The sequence below is a fragment of the Lepus europaeus genome, chromosome 8 (assembly GCF_033115175.1).
Source record: "Lepus europaeus isolate LE1 chromosome 8, mLepTim1.pri, whole genome shotgun sequence".
NCBI classification, from domain to species: Eukaryota; Metazoa; Chordata; class Mammalia; order Lagomorpha; family Leporidae; genus Lepus; species Lepus europaeus.
This window is the reverse complement of record NC_084834.1, coordinates 115,086,330-115,108,147: the sequence shown is the minus strand read 5'-3', so window position 1 is coordinate 115,108,147 and position 21,818 is coordinate 115,086,330. Positions and strand designations below refer to the sequence as shown.

Below are 21,818 nucleotides of genomic sequence, written 5' to 3'. Positions count from 1 at the left end.
GGGAAACTGGAACATAGGATGGTTTTTGGTAGCTCTGTCTGTGTGAACTCATCTTGGTGTGGACACCCCTTCCTGAGTGGTAAGAGTCACTCTTCTTTCCCCAGTACTGGAAAGGGTGGCGGCACCTCCTCAAACAGACATCTATGCCCTGCTTTCACATGACGACAGGAGGAGGGCTGAGAATTCTGCCAACAGCCATTGATTTTCCACTTATTCAGCTCAAGAGGGTTCTAATGTTGAAGTGGCTATTCGGGGTGCCAATTCTCAAGTCCTTTGATATCACATAAAGCTAATTTTTTTTTCAAAAAAGATTTATTTATTTATTTATTTGACAGGTGAGTTACAGAGAAAGAAAGAGAGACACAGAAAAGAGAGAAGGAGAAGCCAGGAGTTTCTTCCAGGTCTCTCATGTTGGTGAAGGAGCCCAAGGACTTGAGCTGTCTTCTGCTATTTTCCCAGGCACATTAGCAGGGAGCCGGATTTGAAGTGGAGTAGCCAGGACTCGAACAAATGTTCATATTGGATGCTGGCGTCATAGGTGGAAGCTTTACCTGCTATGCCACAATGCCAGAAAATACAAAACTACTACTAAATGTGTGACCTCCCTGTAGGTGCTAGATTCTCAGACAATTCCTACCTCTTGGCTTTTCCTGTATTACTCCCTCTGGCACTTAGATAGATTTTTCCTTGGAAACAGAACGAAAATTATGGTAAAGCAACTTCAGGACTTGGCTATTGATGATCCTTGTCCCATCGACTCTTTGATATTCACATTGGCCTCTGGGGATCTACACACTCTGATCTCCATGCTACCTGAGGGTGTGTGTGTGGAGCTCCTTTGAAATTGCGTGTTTATCCCCAAATAGAAACAAATGTGGCATCTAGCCCTCTTCACTCTGAATATAGGAATGACACTCCCCAAAACAGGGTCACTCCTGAGCATTATCTCTGAAATGTGTATGTATTTTTGGCCAGGTTTTAGCATATGGAGATCTTCTTTGAGAAACATATGATGATGTAGAATAAAACACGAGGATTGAAGTTAAACCCTGTGCACTGCTCTCTAAGAGTTGCACGTGCTTTGGCAAATTACTTAATCCCTTCTGCTTGTTTCTCGTCTTAAAAATATGTGTGTAGTAATCTAGTGCATAATATTCACAGTGGTGGTAGTTGGAGGAAGGAGATGATGGATGAGCACTTGGTGCTTATTCTCATATGTGGTGAACACTGCGTTTCAGGAGTAGACGTGAAATCAATATTATTTTATATGCTGAGGTTATTTTAAGCCAATAGAACGTGAAGGCTCTATTATTTTATTTACAGGAACCACAATGTTTCAAGCCAATTCAAATGTAATGTCACAAGGTCTCAAAAACAGAAATGTTTTTGCAACCCAGTATGTAAATATAGGTAAATAGGCGGCTTGCAAATGAGATAATCTGAAGTTTTTAATAAACTGTACTGAACACAGACTGCTAACAGTGCACAATTGTGTCTTCTTCCTTTTATAACAGTGCTTTTAGTATTCCACTGACACCAGGCCAGTGAATGTGCAATATTCTTAGTTACCATTAGGAGGGACTCTGTGTGTTATAGCCTCTCCACTGTCTGTGCCATGAGCTAGGGAAACGCTGGGAGCTATGGCAGCCACTATCAACAGGGAGCCATATTAATTATTTGAAATGTGCCTCATAAGAGGAATCAACAGAGTTTATTACAAGTTGAATATTACTTGAAACGGGAAGGTTACTCTAACTGTTATCATAATCTATGTATCATTAACTTTCCTTGTTTAGGAAAAGAGATTAACAACCCTGTAAATTACTATAGGGAGGGTGTGAAATAGAACTGCATATTACCTTTGTAGAAAGAATAGGTCCTCCACTCCTGCCCAAACCTTCTTTATATATGAAGAAGCTTTTAAAATTGCACTGAGAGGCAGGTGTTGTGGCACAGAGGGTTAAGCCCCCACTGGGGACGCCCCCACCCCATATCAGAGTGCCAGTTGGAGTCCCAGCTCCTCCACTCCAATCTGGTTCCTGCTGATGTATCCTAGAAAGCAGCAGGTGCTTGGTCTCCTGTCTACGTGAGAGACTCAGATGGAGTTTCTGGTTTCTGACTTCAGCCTAGCCCAGCCTTGGCTGCTGCAGGCATTTGGGAAGTGAACCAGCAGATGAAATATATGCCTTTTCTCTCCCTCCCCCACCCCGCCTTTCAAGTATATGAAAAATAAATGTTTTTTTTTTGAAAATTGAAGTGACTCTGTAATTAGGCTTTCTTTCCTGAAAAATCTTAATTGCTTCCTAAACCATCAGTATACAAACAATAGCTACTTAAATTGTTAGTATTTAAGCTAACAGTTTTTTTCAGTTAGTATCTTGACCTTTAAAATCAATGTTGTAACTCCCTCAACTCGTCAGACAGAAAGTGTATTATAAATTCATATGTGAGCCAGTCACATGCTTTGTAAGGGGGATGGAGGGATGCATCCATCTGCCTGCTTTTTGAGTTGTGGTTAGTTGTTGTTTTCCCATCAAACACAGTAAACACCTAAGAATAATTTTCTACTCAAATGATGGAAGTAAATCTTAGAGGAAAAATATAAGCAAATCAGGGTCATGAAGTGAACAAAGTCAATCGTCTGTGTATCAGGTGCCAGTTTGCCAGTGGTTTATTACTGATTTTAAAGAAAATAAGTGCAGACATTGAGAGCAAAGATCACTTAGTGTCCATGCAATCTAACAGCAACAGTGGAGACTTGCATTTTATGTCTTTAAGTTTTTCCATTTCCTTTTTCTTGTAACTTGTTTTCTAAAAGTACCACTCCACAGTACATTGGTAATTTAACCAAAAGGGGAAAGAAAACTGAACTCAAGTGGTTGGAGAAGCACTTATTTAATTGGCTGATGTTTGTATGGCACATACTATTTTTTCATTTGGGCAGATCTGTCTGCAGTTGATAATGCCTATTAATTCAACATGGAGTGAGGTGATGTGACATCACAAAAACAAACCAGAAAACTAAAGTAAAAATCCCTCACTATGATGTATTCTTAACGTTTCTTTTTGGGTCCACAGGGCAGGCGCATCATGGGCAGGTGTCATACATTTCTCCACCGATTCACCTCGACTCTGAACTGGAAAGACCGCCTGTTAGAGGTAAGGTTGTTTTCGTTGGTTTGTTTTTTTTACTTAAAGAAGGCTATGCATTCTTTGATTAATGCAGTTAATCAAATTAAAATGGCTATAAATATTATTTGACATGCATTTCCTGTTTAAAAAACAGGAGAAAAAATAAAATGTGTAAATAGTCTAGTGAAAGACCAAGTCTTATTTATAAACTAAAATCTAAGTATTTTTCTGAAAAAGTTTGGAAACCAAGTCCAGTAGTGATTCAAGGACCAACTGGGTAACAATGTAGACTTAGAGATTACAGGATAACTATTGTGGTTTTACTTGAACTTTCTTTTTTGCGCTGTCTTAATCTAAGTCATATCAACAGATTTTTTTCCTTGCGAAGTGATATTTTATTATTCTTTTAAATATTAATAAGAACATTTTGTTTTAAAAATGAGTAGTTAAAATTAAAAGTTTGTCTTTTTAAATTGACACCACCTGTTTCAGTAACAGATTTTTTAAATAATCATACAAAATAAAAATTGGAAAGTAAACATTTACAAACTCAGAATGTAAATGCCGAATTCATCATTCTGCTATTTAAAAAATGCCTAGCAATGACATTCAAACTGTTTCATGATGTTCATAACTGTTATGATAGAAATATATATTAGAATTTTATAAATGTCAAGTGCCCTGAGATCATTCTTTTTTTTTTTTTTTTTTTTTTTTAAGTAACGTAGCATGTTTCAGCAGGGTTAATAATGTGGTAAAGTAATTAGGCCTGACTTTTAGAAGTGCATTTGCTGTGCAGGGTATTTTCTCTGTAAGTTCCTACCTGTGTTTCCTGGCTCTGCTTTAGGATCAGTTCTCTGTTAAGCCTTCTCAGATGGATGCCAGAGAGGAGCTCTGTGCTCACTGTGCTATCCAAATACCTGCTGTGCTTCCCTCAGTTACTGTCCTGAAGATATTGTGTCTTATTTTGCAGGAGGCCTGTCTTGCTCCCTTGTTTGTATTCCCCTTAAGCAGAGGGGCTGTTAGTACTCCCCTCCTCTTGGCCATGTGTGCCAGAAACATGCTAGAAACCCATCCAGTGATTTCTGTCTGAGTGCTTGACAGTGCAGGTGACATGTGGAATTCTGAAGGATACACTCAGGCTTTTCAAGAGGAAAAAGGGACAGAGAGCCTGAGGGGACTCCATAAGAGGAAGTAGAAGGAACCAAAGACTGGGTGTGTGTAAGTGAGTGTGCTGGACACATAGTAAAATGAGGGGCAGTTCTAGAGGGAAAGACTGGAGAGAGGAAACAAGGCAGGGAAGGTTCTATGTCTTGTACCAAGAAGTTTGTATTTTATTCTGGAAAAAAAAAAGTTTTTCTTCCTTCCCCCCCCAGTGGAGTCAGTGGAGTGTGACATCATAACGTGATCTGTTCTGGCTATGAGAACTGGCTGTCAGTGTAGATGGTGAGCTGATAGAGAGATTGGCAGCACAGCTGTTTCGGTCGTTCAGATCCAAAGTGAAGGGGATCTGGTTAGAAGTGTGTCAACGGCAGTGCAAGGATCTGAGAAATGTGTGGAAGAGACATGGCCTTTGAGTGAACAGACACAGGGACGAAGCAGAGTTCTCTCTGAGGTTTCTGTATTGGGTTATATGATTGGATGCAGCTCCAATTTGAATGTTTGTGTCCCTTTCAAAATTCCTGTCGAAACTTAATGCGTGATGCAATAATTTCAGGAGGTGGGACCTTACGAGGTAATTAGGCCATTAGTGCTCCTGAGTGGATTAATGCCCCCCACCACCACCAAAGTGCAACCAAGGCCATTTTCTTCTGTTGTTCCTTTCACATGTGCAAAGGAGCCAAAGGCGCCGTCTTGGAAGCACAGAGCAGACTGCACCAGACACTGAATTGGCCAGCGCCTTGATCTTGGATTTCTAAGCCTCTAGAACTGTGAAGTGTAAATTTGTGTTCTTTATAAGTTACCCAGTTTCAGGTATATTGATATAGCAGTACAAAGGGACTGAGTCAGATCTGTGACATCATCCCTCATCTGAGAAATAGCTATGAATTCTAAATGGATGCATTGTTTTAGGCATGTTAGTTCTTGATGGAAGTTTGTTTCCACCAAGAGGGAGACCTGTTTGTGCAAGTTGGTGACTTTAATAGAATTCAGTTGTTCCGCTATGACCCCAATACGATCTGAGAAAAAGTACTTTGAGGTCATATGAAGGGTAATGTGGCAGTCTGCATTCATCTACTTCAAAGCTCAGTAAATTAAAACAAGGAACATTTATTATAGCTCCAAGATCTGATTGAATTCAATATGTGCTGACTCAGCTGAGGATGGTTGTGTAGTAGTTAGCAAGCTGGTCAGTTTTTTTGAAGGAGAAGGCTCACTCAGGTTTTTTCTCAGTTGCTTGTCATCAGGAATGATGGCCACATGTTGCAGTGGGTCAGTCCAGGCTCATTCCCATGGCAAAAGGGTCTCCAACAATGAGAGAGCCAGTCTTGAATTTCAGTGGCATATTGAGCTTCTGCTTGTATTGTGGTGGCTAATGTCTTACCCAAAACCAATCAGACAGTCCACTCCAAACTTCAGAAAGCAGAAATAGATTCTATCTCTTGACAGAGAAGCTGCAATCCTAAAGACAGACCATGGATGTAAAAAGTGAAGAATTTGGGCCTTTCGTAAACTACCATAAGAAAGCATAGAAAAAGTGAACTAAAGTCTGGATAAGACAGATAAAAAAACTGATCGACTTATAACATCAAGGGCTTTTGAAGTCAGTAAACTTGAAGTTGGAACTTCCAGAACTTTCCTTGGTATCTTAAGCAGCCACACAGAAGATCAGAAATAGGAACTTCACAGTGTCTTTGTGAGAATTATGGATGTTACAGAACAGAGATTGGCCTTGGACAGTCCTAGGTAAAATGTGGTTTTACCATGTACTTTTGGGTTCATGGCTGTGGTGTATGGGTGGAAAACAGGCTTTGGAAGCAGGCAGGGCTGTGTGACATGGGTCTGTTTTTGTCTGCCATCTGTAGGCCAAGGAAGATAATGCCTCCTTTGCATTCACAGGAAGACTAAGTGTATATGCTAAGTTGTTGGCAGATATCTGACATATATCATGCCCTAAAGAGTTGGAAGATCATTGGCCTTGTTAAAAATGTGACTGTAAAATGGCATCACCTTCCTGGTGGTGGCATTGAAATGGCAAAGAATGAATGATCTTGATCCAAGAGCCCTCTCCGCTGCGTCTCTACCTCAAACAGTGCTCTAACTTGGACTGATGGTCTTGAGAGCTTCTAGTTCTCTGTGGATTAATGCAGTCGGAATTACAATCATAGCTCATGTAACATAGCCTTGAAATTAAAAAAAAATTAATTAGATAAAAATGGAGTTTGTACAAATTCCCAAAATAGCATTGAAAAAAACCTTGTGCCTTTTTCTTAACAGTATCTAATATATCATTTAAAGACAAATATTAGATATGAGATAGAGTTAGCATAAAAATAAGATTAATTTATAACCATAAGGTTCTTCCTCTCAACTATCAACCCCTATCTTCACTTACTGGTTTTAAATATCTTGTACCTTATTATTGATATTTATATACAGTCAAATTATACACCAAACTCCTCATATCTCTCTATCTCTGTCAAGAGTGGGGGAGAGCAAAGGATAAAGAGAAATATTTCTTTTGTGTATTGTAGGTTTGTATTTGAATTTATATCATATAACAAATTAAATCTTCAAATAATTGTGATTTTTTTTATTTTTTTAATTTTTTTGACAGGCAGAGTGGATAGTGAGAGAGACAGAGAGAAAGGTCTTCCTTTTTGCCGTTGGTTCACCCTCCAATGGCCGCTGCGGCCAGCGCATCGCGCTGATCCGAAGCCCGGAGCCAGGTGCTTCTCCTGGTCTCCCATGCAGGTGCAGGGCCCAAGGACTTGGGCCATCCTCCACTGCACTCCCAGGCCATAGCAGAGAGCTGGCCTGGAAGAGGGGCAACCGGGATAGAATCCGGCGCCCCAACCAGGACTAGAACCCGGTGTGCCAGCACCACAAGGTGGAGGATGAGCCTGTTAAGCCACGGCGCCGGCCAATAATTGTAGTTGTTTCTCCTCTTTATGAGATTATAGGATACCTTTTTTGAACAACCTGTACACTAACACTAGCTAACTACCTTGGCTGTCCTTTTTCTGCTATGATTTTGTATATGCTCAATCTGTGAGAGAGGCCTTGGGACCTTCCTCCACTGACAATAATTCTCTGTATTCTTTTGCTTTCCTTTCCTATACCAACTTCATCAGTCCATGTGTATGTTCATTTGGCAAGAATTTTCGCTTTTTACATTCATTTTTCTGTATTGTATGGACTTGACTAAATTCATACTTAATTTCCTGTTATTTATAAGTCTTGCAGTATGAAGATACAGTCGTAGCTATTGAGAATAGCACAGGGAATTTTCCTCTGGAAAATAAGAACTGCTTAATACACAGTGACACAAAAGCCTGCTTCAGGTGCTTTGCCACTTTATTCTGATCTCATCTGAAATATATCTGATTATTTGGTACTTTCTTTGTTTCATAGTGATTTTACAATGAATGTTTGAGATAATGAAGTACTTGTTGGTAACTTTATGAATTGTGGTTTAAACCTGTAATTAAAAGATGCTGATGTTGGTTACCCCCCCCCAAAAAAAAAAGACCTGAAGAAATCGAGACCCTGGAAAGACAAAAAGACAAATATCACATTTTCTTTTATTTGCAGTCATGAATATATAGAGAATATGAAAACTGTCTGGGTTTCATCATTTGGTTTATAGCCATAAGTGATGCTTCGCTGAATCTTACCTTATAAAGGACGATGTACCCTTTATTACACAAGTTAAAAAAATGAGGCAGGAATAGTGAGGACTCTTGGGTTACTAGTAATGCTTTGTTATTCATTTGAGTGTTGTTTTGAGTGCAGATGATGAAAAAAAAAAAACTCCTTTATCTATACACTTAAGTGCTTTTCTTGAGGTGTGTGTGTGTGTGTGTGTATGTACTGTATTTCAAAAAAATGTTTTTTCAAAAAAGAAATACATGTGTCCACGGGATCCTCAGATCACAGAAACCATGTATTATGATAAAAGCTGTACATGCATCTCAAAACCGTTTGGCACCAACATAAACTTACCTTAATTCAATTTTCCGTGAACTTTTTGGCCATCACTTCATGATGGGGATGTGCTCTAAGAAACGCATCTCCAAGTGATTTTGTGGGGAACCATGACAGCGTACAGCTACAACATCACTGGGCAGTGTCATCCTATGGGTTCACTGTCGTGTGTGCAGTATGTTGTTGACCGAGATATTATTTTCCTGTGCATACAACTTGTATAAAATCACATTCCTATCTGCCTTTTTTTTTTTTTTTTTTTGGCCCACTCACCTGTGAGTCACCTTGGGGACTTGTTATTATTGTTAACTTGAGAGTTAGAGAGACTTTCACAAAACAGAGCTCCTACCTGCTGGTTACTCAGGTGACAGTAACTGCAAGCCAGGAATGCAACCCTCCAGTTACTGAAGCAAGAGCCAGGAAGCAGACTGAGGACTCCAGTGTGGGCCGGGGGCATCTTCACTGCTGGGCTAACCACCTGCTGCTCACTTTGCTTTTGACTCATGTATCACTATCCTAAGTCCTTTCAGTTTGCTTGGTTTAATTTTCACTCCATGTTTCTTAAGGGAAAATGTATTGTTGTGTAATTTATTTATCACAATATTTTTTGTTTTCTAACTTAGAATTATGTCCAACATGCCCTTAGTAACCAGAAGGAAAATGTATAAAATATCCTTGAATAAAACATATTCTCTATAGTTTGCAAAATAGCTGTTGTGAATACATTCAGTGGCACTTACCAACTAATGAGCAAATTTTGGAGATTCTGTGCCTTAAAGCTAATGTGATCAAACATGGCATTTGGTCACATAATTTATGCCTGTGATGACTTTATGAGCAATCTTCAATTTACAGATTTTTATTACTGAATAGGGGTGTAAATTCCAATAGTTTACTAGTGCATTAATGTCACAATACATTACAAGGTAATTAACCAGAGCTGCCACTATAAATAGAAAAATAGGCACAGCCCTCACTATAAACCACTTAATAAAAAGAAGACCCTGAATCAGCATTTGCCATTATAGTCATTTCTCTTGCCGTCTGTCTCATTAATCAGGACTCGTAAAAAAAATAGCTTCATCTAGAAGCGCTATTATTTTTAAACCTTTCATTATTAAAACAAGTTTGTTGCAATTTTGTAGTTAATTTAATGGGATGGATGATATATTTCTGTATGCAAATAAGTTCTCCATGCCTTTTAGACATATTTTGCAGTTTTATTTAAGTGGAAATGAAAGAAACACGACTTTGGTAGTTTTGCGGCAGATTGGTAAATAAGCATGCTGAAGCACATAGCAGGGCTGGTTAGGAGTCGCAGTGCTGAAGGTCGTGTGGTCTCGCTACCTCTCCTTTCCCGCAGACTTTATTGCGCCTCAAAATTATTTATGAGCAAAAACACCCTACTACAAAATCGTTTCTGGAAGACAGGCAGAATCACTCAATGAAGATGGCTGGGTGGGAATTTGTGCAGAAGCTGGATCAGGACCCGGAGCAGAAGTATGCCTCTCTGAGATTCAGACACTGGCTTGGTTTTCCTTTTCTTTTCTGTCTGTTGCATTGCTCCTCTGTACAACCTGTGACAGGCTTAGCCGTCAATTTTAGAGCCCAGCCGAGGCATTCTGCACCACATCACTAGTAATTGAAGTTAGATTAATTCCTGCCAATTAACAACAAAAGATAACGATTTCTTTTTTTAAAAAAAGATTTATTTTTTACTTGAGAGTCAGAGTTACACAGAGAGAGGAGAGGCAAAGAGAGAGAGAGAGGTCTTCCATCTGATGGTTCACTCCCCAATTGGCCACAACGGCCAGAACTGCGCCGATCCGAAGCCAGGAGCCAGGAACCTCCTCCGGGTCTCCCGTGAGGGTGCAGGGGCCCAAGAACCGCTGGGCCATCTTCTACTGCTATCCCAGGTCACAGCAGAGAGCTGGATCGGAAGTAGAGCAGCCAGGACTAGAACTGGCACCCATGTGGGATGCTGGCACTTCAGGCCAGGGTGTTAACCCACTGTGCCACAGCACCAGCCCCAAAGATACTGATTTCTAAGAAAAAAATTCTGTGTTTATCCTACACTTATATTAGTGAGGATGATATTCTGAATGTTTTGCTATATAACAAATTAGGAAGTTGTCAGATACTCTGGCTTCCAGTATCGAACACCACTGAAATGCAGCCGGTGAAAACCTATTACATTTGTTTTGTATCATCTTTCTTGAGGTAGGATCTCAATAAAAAAAACTAATATTGAATACTCATTTATATGTTTGCTAACTTTGACAGTGACAGTTTATACTATGAGAAAAAGATGAAATGCTTGCTCGTAGCTGAAAAACTGCATCAATTTTTTTCTAACTTTTTTCCGATAATAAGCTGAGTAATATAAACATGGTTCAATTGGTACATAATCAGTGAACTAGAATAATACGAGGCATTAAGTTTCATGTGTGAATTGAATTACATCAAGCAAACTGCACATTGAAAATATTTTCTAGGGTTCAGAATAAACAGATGGCGCTGCCTGGTGCATCTATATTAAAAATAAACTATAGCCAAAGACTTAGCATCACAAATTGGAGGCATTAATACACGGTTTTATCTAGTGAGATGTGAAAACATTTGAAATTGATTAAAATATAATAGGAATGTGACATCTGGCATCTTATTGAAGAGTCTCCATCTCTAATATTCAATGAAGGTGCTTTTTTAGTTCATTTGATTAGCAAATATTATATGGCAGGTTGTTCCCTGCCTTTACTCACTTTTTTTTTTGTGTGTAAGATATTTTGTTATTTGAAAGGCAGAGTGAGAGAAGGAGGGAGAGACACAGAGAGATCTTCCATCCACTGGCTCACTCCTTAAATGGTCACAGCATCTAGGACTGGGCCTGGCCCAAGCCTGGCTCCACGAGCTTCATCTTGGCCCCCCATGTGGGAAACAAGGGTCCAGCACTCTACTATGGGATGCCAGCAGAGGCTTAACCACAGAGCCATCTCCCAGCCTTTACTCACTTTTATTCTTGGAAAATAAAATAAAACTTGGTGCAAACACAGCATGTGGATCATAGTAAATCAGTACTCTTCTATTAACACTTGGAAATGCCAGACAGTTTTTGCATCATTTCAGTTCACTGTGCACACCTACAATATATAAGCAGAGTATATGTCTTGTTATTATTCAAACAAATGCAACTCCCATTTATTTAAGTACAAGGGTATCTCAAAAACTTTCTGGAAGATAACATTAAAAGATATGTTTAATATGGTGCAAAAGTATCTCGAAGTCATGTGTAGTTTTCTCCATGATGGGTATTTCCATGAACTTTTTTGAAGACCCTGCATATACATGGATTTCAAAAAATTTCTCACCAAATCTTTGAACTCAGTTTTCCATTAACTTTTTGAAGTTGTGTTGCGCGTGCTTTTCCTCAAACACGGGGAAAACTGCTGCATATACATCATCTCAGTGTCACAAGGATCCTTTTTTTTAGTTCAGACCTTGAGATCATCATCATTCTATTACTAGCATCAAATATAGTACCATAAGTAGTACTAATTAAATTTGGGTTTAATTTGATTGAAATTAAATTCTGAATTTAATGGTTAAATTCACTCATTGTTCACTATTGTCAAGAAAGAGCATAAAATCTTGTAAACCTACAAAGTGCTTTCGGAACATATATTATTGTTTGAAAGGTAGTAGTTATAGTTTGAGATAATTTAGTATATTCTTGCTAGTCCTGTTTAGTTTATTATTTGTAGAATATTCTGAGAACAATTATTCCAGAAAGTAGAGCGATCTGGTTTTTCATTTTGGGTTCTCAGTCAACTTCTGGTGATCTTTTTTTTGAAGTATACGATTTATTTACTATTTATTTAAAGATTTATTAGAGTTAGAGAGAAAAAGACAGAGAAAGAGAGAGATGGAGAAAGAGAACAAGATCTTCCATCCATTGGTTTACTTGTCAAATGACCACAAAGGCTTGGGGCTGGGCCAGGCCAAAGCCAGGAGCCAGGCGCTGCATCCAGGTCTCCCACATGGGTGGCAGGGGCCCAGGCGCTTTGGGCCATCTTCCAGTGCTTTCCCAGGTGCATTAGCAGGGGGCAGGACAGGAAGTGGAGCAGCCCGGTCTTGAACTGGTGCCCATACTGTGTGCTGATGTTGAAGGCAGTAGCTGAACGGCTTCATCACAATGCCAGCCCTTCTGGTGATCTTTAAATGAGCCAAGTACAAAGAGACAAAAGATTTGTTCAAGTTCTACTTCCGTGTTGGCTGATAGAATGATGTTCTTGGGACTCAAAGGGCATTAGATGGAGACTTGATGCTGTGGTGGTCTCAACGTCCTCCAGGAGCTACGTGACTGATGGAGGCCCACTGATAATGACCATTGCATTGAACTTGGTGGTTCCCCATGGATCTTACAGTGAAAGGAAGGGGAAGCCAGCAGGACTAGGGTGTGCCTAGTGGCTGAGACCAGGGTTAGTCCTTTGAACGCCACCGTCCTCACCTTCCACCCTGAGCATACTCACTGGCCAAGCCCTCCTACGTTTGCTGCTATAGCTTCCAGGACTTACCAGCTCTCTCATTTTATCTTCACTTTCAATCAGGAAAGTGGGCAGATGGCCCACTTAATATGCTTAATAATTTCTAAATATCAGAAGTTTTTACAGTGTTGTATTGTTCATCAGTAATGATAATAATAACTAACATTTACTATTCACTTTAAATCATATGTTCAAGCTAAAAATAATTTTACATGACCATTTCCAAAATTCTCAAAGAGAACCCATCATAATGTTTTCAGGATTTCTTCTAGAAAAGCCATTTTTGAGTGCACCTGGCTTGGGATAATCAACATTTGTTCCTGACTCTATTCTAAGCCCTCACATGGATTATTATTTAATTAATTCCCCAAAGCTCAATAAGCAGGTGGTATTTACACTATTTCTTTGTGAATGAGAAAATGAGGCAGAGGTACTTAATGTAAGAAAAATATCGAGATTAAATATTTAGCATAATAGGATTCAAATCTAATATCCATAAAATCTAGTCTCTATAAAACCTGTTATTATAGCTTTTCATCTACACAGAAAGAACTGTGGCTTAATTTCTACCTCTATATCCTGTAACACATACTTTAAAAAGGAATGTATTAGTTGTTTTAGAGACATAGTAATAGCGAGAGAGAGCAAGACGCTGCCCATCTGCTAGTTCTCTCCCCAGAATGCCTTCAGCTGGAAAGCTGGAACCCTGTCCTTATCTCCCATGTGGTGGCAGGGACCCAAGTACTTGAGCCGTCACCTGCTGCTTCCTGGAGCCCACATCAGCAGGGGGCTGAAGTCAGGAGGAACTGAGCTGGGAATTAAACACAGGTACTCCAGTGTGGGGTGCAGGCGTCCTAACTGGCATCTCAATGTTTACGTGAAACACCTGCCCCGACACATAATTCTTAGTGAACCATCACCAGCAAGGGGTGAGAGGACCTGAACATCTCTAATGTAGTATTTCTCAGAAAAATCCCTCTCCATCCCCAATAGTTGTTTTGAGAACACAATATTCCACAATGGTTTAAACACTTACCTTCCATCTACTCAGTGAAAAATGATGTGATTGTGAGGTTGTTGTTTTCTTCTATAAAATAGTGTTTTTCCCTACTACTACCTTATTTCCTCTTACTCTGTTTTATAAAAGTCTTATTGTTTCTCTCAAAAGAGGTGTCTAAAATCATACTACAAGAAAGAGGTCAAATAGCTTGATGATGTATTGTTACAAATTATATACAAGACAGTGTACTAAATCTTGTATATTATTTGCAATAAGATATATTCATTTTAATTTTTCCAATATTCTCTCTCCAAAATGGTTAATGTAAATGTGAGCCTCAGAAAATCATTTTATAGGCCGGCGCCGCAGCTCACTAGGCTAATCCTCCGCCTGCAGCACCGGCACCCCGGGTTCTAGTCCCGGTTGGGGCACTGGATTCTGTCCTGGTTGCTTCTCTTCCAGTCCAGCTCTCTGCTGTGGCCCAGGAAGGCACTGGAGGATGGCCCAAGTGCTTGGGCCCTGCACCCGCATGGGATACCAGGAGGAAGCACCTGGCTCCTGGCTTCGGATTGGTGCAACGCGCCGGCCGTAGCAGCCATTTGGGGGTTGAACCAATGGAAGGAAGACCTTTCTCTCTGTCTGTCTCTCTCACTGTCTAACTCTGTCAAAAAAATAGAAAATCGTTTTATAGTTGTACAGTAAGAATGAATTGCCTGACTGCCTGGAGCAGACAGCTGGCTCATAGTTGTGTTGGCTGCTCCCACTAAAGCCAGAGTGGGTGAATACAGAAGTCTGCTTTGACCTCCCAGTATAACCATCACCCCATCCCTACCTGCTGAATGTCCCCAGCTGCAAAGTTGCAAATTATGTGGCATATTCACATGATACATGCATTCGTGCCTGCACACACACATGCCACTGAGGAGTATCTTGGAATATCTACGTGGCCAGAGAAGTAGGTGTGATAAAAACTATATTTGGTCAATCCTCAAATTTTAAATTATCTTTTATTCTTAAAGTCAACTGCTTGAGATGGGATCTCTTTCTTCTGGATCCATTCATCCATTTATACCTGTCCAGGGCCTGGGTTGGCTATAGATAAAATATCCACATATGTATCAGCACTTGGAGAATGAGAGTCTTTTCTCCCTTTCTGCTAAAAGGCATTTGCTTCTGTCTGGGCAGCAATCACCTTAGCTGTCATTCATCTGATAACAACCCAAGCAGCAGCATTGCCTTTACACTAAGAGGTGCTTGACTTTCACAATACTAAAAAGCACTTTTCTCTGTGTTCCCTGTCCAGTTCTTAAGAGCACAGCTTTAAAAAACAATATCCAGTACAGTTAAGCTAGTGTCAGGATCACCTGGGTGGAGACCAACGAAAGTAGGGAGCCTGAAGACCAGTGCCCTCATTTCATCCCGATACCCCATTTCTTTCTTTTTTTTTTTTTTTTTGACAGGCAGAGTGGACAGTGAGAGAGAGAGACAGAGAGAAAGGTCTTCCTTTTGCCGTTGGTTCACCCTCCAATGGCCGCCGCGGTAGCGCGCTGCGGCCGGCGCACCGCGCTGTTCCGATGGCAGGAGCCAGGTGCTTCTCCTGGTCTCCCATGGGGTGCAGAACCCAAGGACTTGGGCCATCCTCCACTGCACTCCCTAGCCACAGCAGAGAGCTGGCCTGGAAGAGGGGCAACCGGGACAGGATCGGTGCCCCGACCGGGACTAGAACCCGGTGTGCCGGCGCCGCAAGGCGGAGGATTAGCCTGTTGAGCCACGGCGCCGGCCGATACCCCATTTCTTACCATGGACTAATCCCACAGCCACAGTACCTGACGTTCTCCAATAAATGTCCTTCCCAAGGTTGTTTACTGTTCAAATACAAAGGTGAAATTGCTTTGTAACCTGTAGAATGTTAACATATACTGGTTAATTTAATTTAGCTATTTATTGTTTTAGTCTGAAGCTCTGTATAACACATTAATGGTGACATCAAGATGTTAGGTCAGACCTCCATCCCACATCCCCACCCCCACCCAACACATTTTTTTCAGACTGTGGCAAATTATACATGGGTTAGATTCCACAGTTAGTAAGTAAGGCAAAAACCAAAACAAGCCAAAAGACCTCCTTAAAAATCCCATAATGGGGGCCGATGCTTGGCATACTGGGTAAAGCTGCTGCCTGCAGTTCTGGCAAACTATTTGGGTGCAGATTTGAGACCCAGCTGCTCCACTTGTGATCTAGTTCTCTGCTATACCCTGGGAAAGCAGTAGAAGATGACCCAAGTCCTTGGGCCCCTGACCCCACATGGGAGACCTGGAGAAGATCCTGGCTCCTGGCTTCAGATCAGTGCAGCTCCAGCCATTGCAAGCATCTGGGGAGTGAACCAGCAGATGGAAGACATCTCTCTGTGTCTCTGCCTCTCTGTATCTCTGCCTTTCAAATAAATGAATACATCTTTTAAAAAAAGTTAAATTATTCAATGAATTATGATATGGCGACACTGTGTTATTCCTGGATGTTGAAAATGTGAATATCAGAATATCCCTGATCTCTATTGTGTGTGGAGATGTGGCAGGGATGCTCCTGGATCAGAGCGGAAGTTAAGGACCTGCCCAGAAAAAAAGGAAGGAAACCTTGGCATTACCAGCATCTACATACACGGCTTACACATGGTCAACCCTGTTACAACTCTGTAGCATTAGAGCACTCACTCAGAAGGTATTTCACCATAGAGGGAGGAGAGAGGGACACAAGGTTTAAGATAACTAACACAGGGTATAAAAGACAACACCTACCGTGTCGCAGGTTCAGCCTTTGCATGTGAACCTTCTGAGCCGCTACCAGCATTAATAAAATACTGTTTCGTGCTAAAAGCTTCCAAGTCCCATGTCTCTATTTGAATATCCCACTACAGAGAAATGTGTGTGTTGAGAGGTGTGGAGAGACAGACAGAACTCAGGGAATGGGATTCCTGCTCCTCTGGCCACTCTGGGTCACATGCTTATTGAGTAAAATGGCAGGTGGAATCTTGCAACAAATTCTTTTTAAGTATGATCAGTTGATTTTAAGAAAATGCATGCTAGGTATGCTGTACCATAGTGAATGTTTGTCCTGTACTCTACTGGCAATAGAGTAACATGCAAGAGAGAAAAGATTTCTGTTCCCTTTGTCTTTAGCTTGCAGTGGGGTATGTAGATAGTAGATGAGTTATTAATTATACCATCAAGATCATAAATAAATTATGATAGCAGCCATAAAAAAAGATATAAAGTGATTGGCTATCCAGGAAAGGCACTCCTGGGAGAGGACCACGGAGCCGTTACAAGAAGAATGAAGGTGAGTTGGCCCAGGTTACAATGGAAGGGAAGTATGTTCAAAACACTGCAGTAGGAAATTCTTGGCACGTTAGCTCATTTGTTTCTGAAGCAAATATTGATGCAGGCCTTATGTCTACCAGTTACTATTGGGATTGTACAGTGTGTAAAGCTGTGAAGACTTTTGTTCCCGGGAGCGTATACTGTAAGCAGAAGAAGAAAACTATACAAGTAAAGTACGAGAAAGAAATTAAAGAGAGGAGCCAATTTCTACAGTGTAGTGAGAGAAAGGAGTAGGGATACAGACGAGACCTGGCTCATCCCTTGACCATGCCAGGGCCTCATAGGACAGTAAAGAAGTTAAACTTCAAGAGCTGTGAGTAGCCTTGAAGGGCTTTTATGCAGAGTACTGCGTAATCTGATTTTGATTTTTAAGAGATGATTATAGCTACAGGGTGGAGAATGGCTTAGAGAGAGGTAAATTCAATCACCGTGGTGTGGCCTTTCCTCAGAATTTCATTTACAGAATTCCCTCCTGTCATTTCAATTCTCTGAAGCTTCTCTCTCCCCTCCGCTTTCCAAGTTAGTTCCTGGCCTCTGGGTTCTGTGACTCCTCTCCTCCAGGTACAGCAGGACAATTTGGAAAGTGGCAAATTGAAATGGTGGGACCAAGGGCTGAGCTCTTCAGAGTCATTGCCTGAGGCAGCACAAGCCTGGCTTCCAATGTATGCCTTGGGGTTGCTGTTCCTGCAGAGAGTAAGAACATTGACTGCCAACAGATAACTAATGAGAGGACTGCCTTTGCTGAGCCCAGGTGGATGGGATTCTCATGCTAGGCACACTGAGGACTGATCTTGTTAAAGCAAGAATAGATTTAGACCCTTGTGAGGCTGAGTCCGCATGGCCCCCTTGAACTGAGTTAAGTTCAGTGTGAACAACTGGCACAGTGTGAATTGCAAAGAAAGTGGCAAAAAGGGACTATGGCCTACATTAGAATAGGTCTTTGTGTCCTAAACCTAGCCATTCTAAATAGTCAATAGATACGGGGATGCCACAGGGACTTCAATTGAGAAAGCATTAATGCGACAGTTTGGCACAGTAATATTGACTCCAGAGCTATCTGGACTAGGAGCAGACAGAATGGCCATCCAAGGGGACAGGGTCATGTGGGTTAAGCCACTGCCTGCAAAGCTGGCATCCTGTATCATTGTTGCCTTGCACCCCAGGCTCCACTTTGTATCCAGCTCTCTGCTGGTGCAACTGGGAAAAGAGCAGAAGATGGGCCGCTGCCACTCATGTGTGAGATCCAGATCCGCAGATCCAGGCTCCTGGATTTGGCCTGGCCCAGCCCCAGCTAATGAGGCCATTTAGAAAGTGAACCAGTGGATGTGAGATCACTTTCTTTGTGTGTCTCTTCCTCTCTCTCTGTAACTCTGCCTTTCAAATAAATAAATATTAAAAATAAATAAATATAAAAAAGAATCACAGCCTCAATGGGATCTAAAGAAGACAGAATGGATTCCCTGACTTTACAGAATAGGACTTGGTGACGTTTTTGGATATGTTGGGAGAAAAATCTGATTTCTTTCTAATTTGGGTGGACATTGACGCTGTTCTGGAAGCCAAGAGCAAATAATGTTCAAACTAAAGGTCACCCATCGTTAATTCTTAGAAGGTACAGGTACCATGAAATATGATTGGAAAGTGTTTCCTTTCAGTCTATGAGAGCAGGAAGAAGTACAAAATAATTTCAGGAGCTCCTGAGACCTTTAGCCTATTCTAAGTGATTGAATTGGCCCTTTGGTGACCAGGTGGTTAGTTATCCCAAGATGTAATTTATTAGAAAAGTATGACTAGTAGGTTTATGTGATGGTGAATTGATAAAGCTCTTTCCCCGCACTTGAACAGCAGGCCTGCCAGACTCTGTTTAGGTTTTAACAAATGAATAAATGAAGCCAAAGCTACCAGTGAGAACCACCTCTGCTCCCTGCCTTTTCTTTGTTTCAATGGTTTGAACAATTGTACTTGTTGATTTCAAATGCATGTGTTCATTTCAGAGGGGTACCTCAGGGCATATTTGTTTGTTAGATAAAACCATTCTTGAAGACAGAACACAGAGGATACAGGCTGCTCTGTGAGCATATAAAACCCAGGATACCAGATGGAAAATGTCTTAGCCTTGTACTTCTGATTTCCTAAAGTTAAAAACAAAACAAAACAAAAAAGAACAAAAAATGGGTAAACAGCCAAATTTTGCTTCTGTTGGTTGCCCGCATTATATAAAAAATCTGGTATGTTACAGAAAATGAATTTTCAAAAGCAAGCCCTCAAGTTTGAAATGACTCCATTCCCCTCCCAAAATATGTAGCATTAATTTTCGTTATAAAAATCTAACCAGCTAAAATATTTTCTGATGAGTTTAAGTGCATATGAACTACTGCTCTAGAGACTTTCTTAATTGAGTACTTCATTCTGCACTTTATTGAAATGTGTACTTTGAAAACATTGGTGAAATTTGCCATTTCCCACCTGGCGTCAGCAGCAGCTGGAGCCAGGGCCATTTCTGCTGGCCCATCCTCAGGAGCACTAATCTAAAGCAAATGTCGCATTCACAGCTCTGTCCCCGCCTCCTCTGCTGTTAACCTCTGTTAGGTAAAAGGAAGAGTGCAGTATTTGATTTAATTATAGCCTTCTTCCCATTTCTCCTTCCTCTTCTCTTTCCATTCCTTGTTCTTGAAACCTTTTATTAGTGGTCATGCTCTTAACTGAAATATTTATACGGAAAAGATTTGTTTTCAATGAGCAGATGGGCCAGTCCTAAGACAAGCTGCTGTATTAATAAACATGTGTGGTGCTTCATCAGCAAAAGAGCCTATTTTGACATTTCTTCCGGATGATTTGTGTACCCTATCACTACCACACCTGGTACAGGGACAATAAATGGGCACTTAATAGTCAAGCAGTGTGCGGACACCTTCCATTATAACTTCATTATGTCAGATATAATCATCTATTACTGAATGTCAGGCACTTAATTTATGATCAGTTGCCCTGTGGAATTAGTGGCCATACAAATGAATAGTCAATTCATGTCACTTTTACTGTAAATCCCCTTCTCTCAATACCGGCCCCCTCTTTTAAACACATGGAATTAATTTTATATCCATTGCCATTCTAGAATATAAGATGTTCTGTTTTATATTTGTGAAACTTGAGAGGAGGACACATGTGAATTATGTGTAATATAAAATTCCATACTCAGTTCCAAAGAGATATGTCAAGGCACGTATCTGTTTGAAACAGTAAGTGAAGTTCTTGTTTTGTTTTCTTTTTAGATATATTTTTATTTAGATATATTGAAAGTCAGAATTACAGAGAGAGAATCTGCTGGCTCACTCCCCAGATGGCCACAATGGCCAACACTGGGTCAGGCTGAAGTCAGGGGCTTCATCTGGGTCTCCTGTGTGAGTGGCAGGGGCCCAGGTACTTGGGCCACTATCCATTGTTTTTCCTGGAATATTAGCAGAGAGCTAGATTGGGAGTAGAACAGCTGAGTTATGAACTTGCACCCATATGGGATGCTGGGATGGCAGGCAGCAGCTTTACCCGCTGTGCCACAATGCCAGCCCCAGCTGCATTTCTTCAGACCCCTTTACTAATGAGCTTTACTTTGATTTGAGAAGAGTGGCAGTGCTCTTATCAAAACAAAACAAAACTCCCTAGGCATTTGCTATGTAGCATTCTGAATGTAGTTAACAATGCTCTACTGTACATTTAAGAATTAGTTGAGAGTAATTTTTATTCTTTTTTTTTTTACCCCAATTTCAAAAAGGAAAAAGAAAAGATTTCCCCTTGGACGACATAACCAGGTATATAGTGGCACTGTCCAAGGGGATTATGCAAAGTAACCGTGAAGAAAGAAGCTTAAGTTTGTAAGGAAGTAGCTGAAGGGAATAAAAAGAGAGCTAGTAAGCTAACTGTGCAGGTTCGAGAATTAATGTTCCCTGCTGGCGTCTGCGGATGCTTTGGGGCCTTTATCGTGAACTAGGAATGTGAAGAGAAATTCACCATGTCTGTTTTCAAGATCATCATGAGAATCAGAGGGATTCAGTTCGAGAGAACTCCCAGCTGAAGTTGCCGTCTATGAGAAAGACCCTTTCTGAGATGTCTGAACTGCTCACCAATGAGAAAGGACCAGAACATGAGCCCAGCTATGTGAGAAACGCAGTCTCAAAGCCCGTTTGGCAGCCAAACCACTCCTGGGGCTGCTCTGTACCCATGCTGCAGGAGCAGCCTCTGGTCCAGCGGTCACTCCCATCCTGGCTCCTCAATGCACCTGGCCTGCCAGCTTCCCGGTGACACCAGCAGGTGCTCCAAGCAGAAGAATCTGGCCGGGAAGTCCCTCTGACTGCTGAGGAAGGGACACTTGAAGCACCACTTTGTTGACCTGAAAGACCACCCTTTCTTCTCATGGCTGGAGAAGTCCACAGAGAGAGGGCTGGTTGTGGCCAGGGCCTGGGAGGGAATGCGTGTGGTGGAGACATGCCCAGCATGACTGGGGAGAAAATCCAGCTGTGTGCAAGACAGGTGCCCTCTCCAGGACTTCTGCTTTCAGGTTGGCAGAGGCATTATTCATGGCGATGATTTGGTAAAAATTGCTGGGGAGTGTAAGAAATGAGC

The 21,818-nt window shown here is 41.1% G+C and overlaps 1 protein-coding gene across 18 annotated transcripts in view; it reads left to right on the top strand.

Annotated features, from left to right (window-relative positions):
- ADGRL3 (adhesion G protein-coupled receptor L3) overlaps positions 1–21,818 on the top strand; it is a 486,726-nt gene that overhangs the window by 215,840 nt on the left and 249,068 nt on the right. For all 18 annotated transcript variants that reach the window (XM_062199279.1, XM_062199284.1, XM_062199276.1 and 15 more), the window contains one exon: positions 3,079–3,159. In XM_062199279.1, coding sequence (XP_062055263.1) covers positions 3,079–3,159 — 81 coding nt within the window. The remainder of the gene's footprint in view (positions 1–3,078; positions 3,160–21,818) is intronic.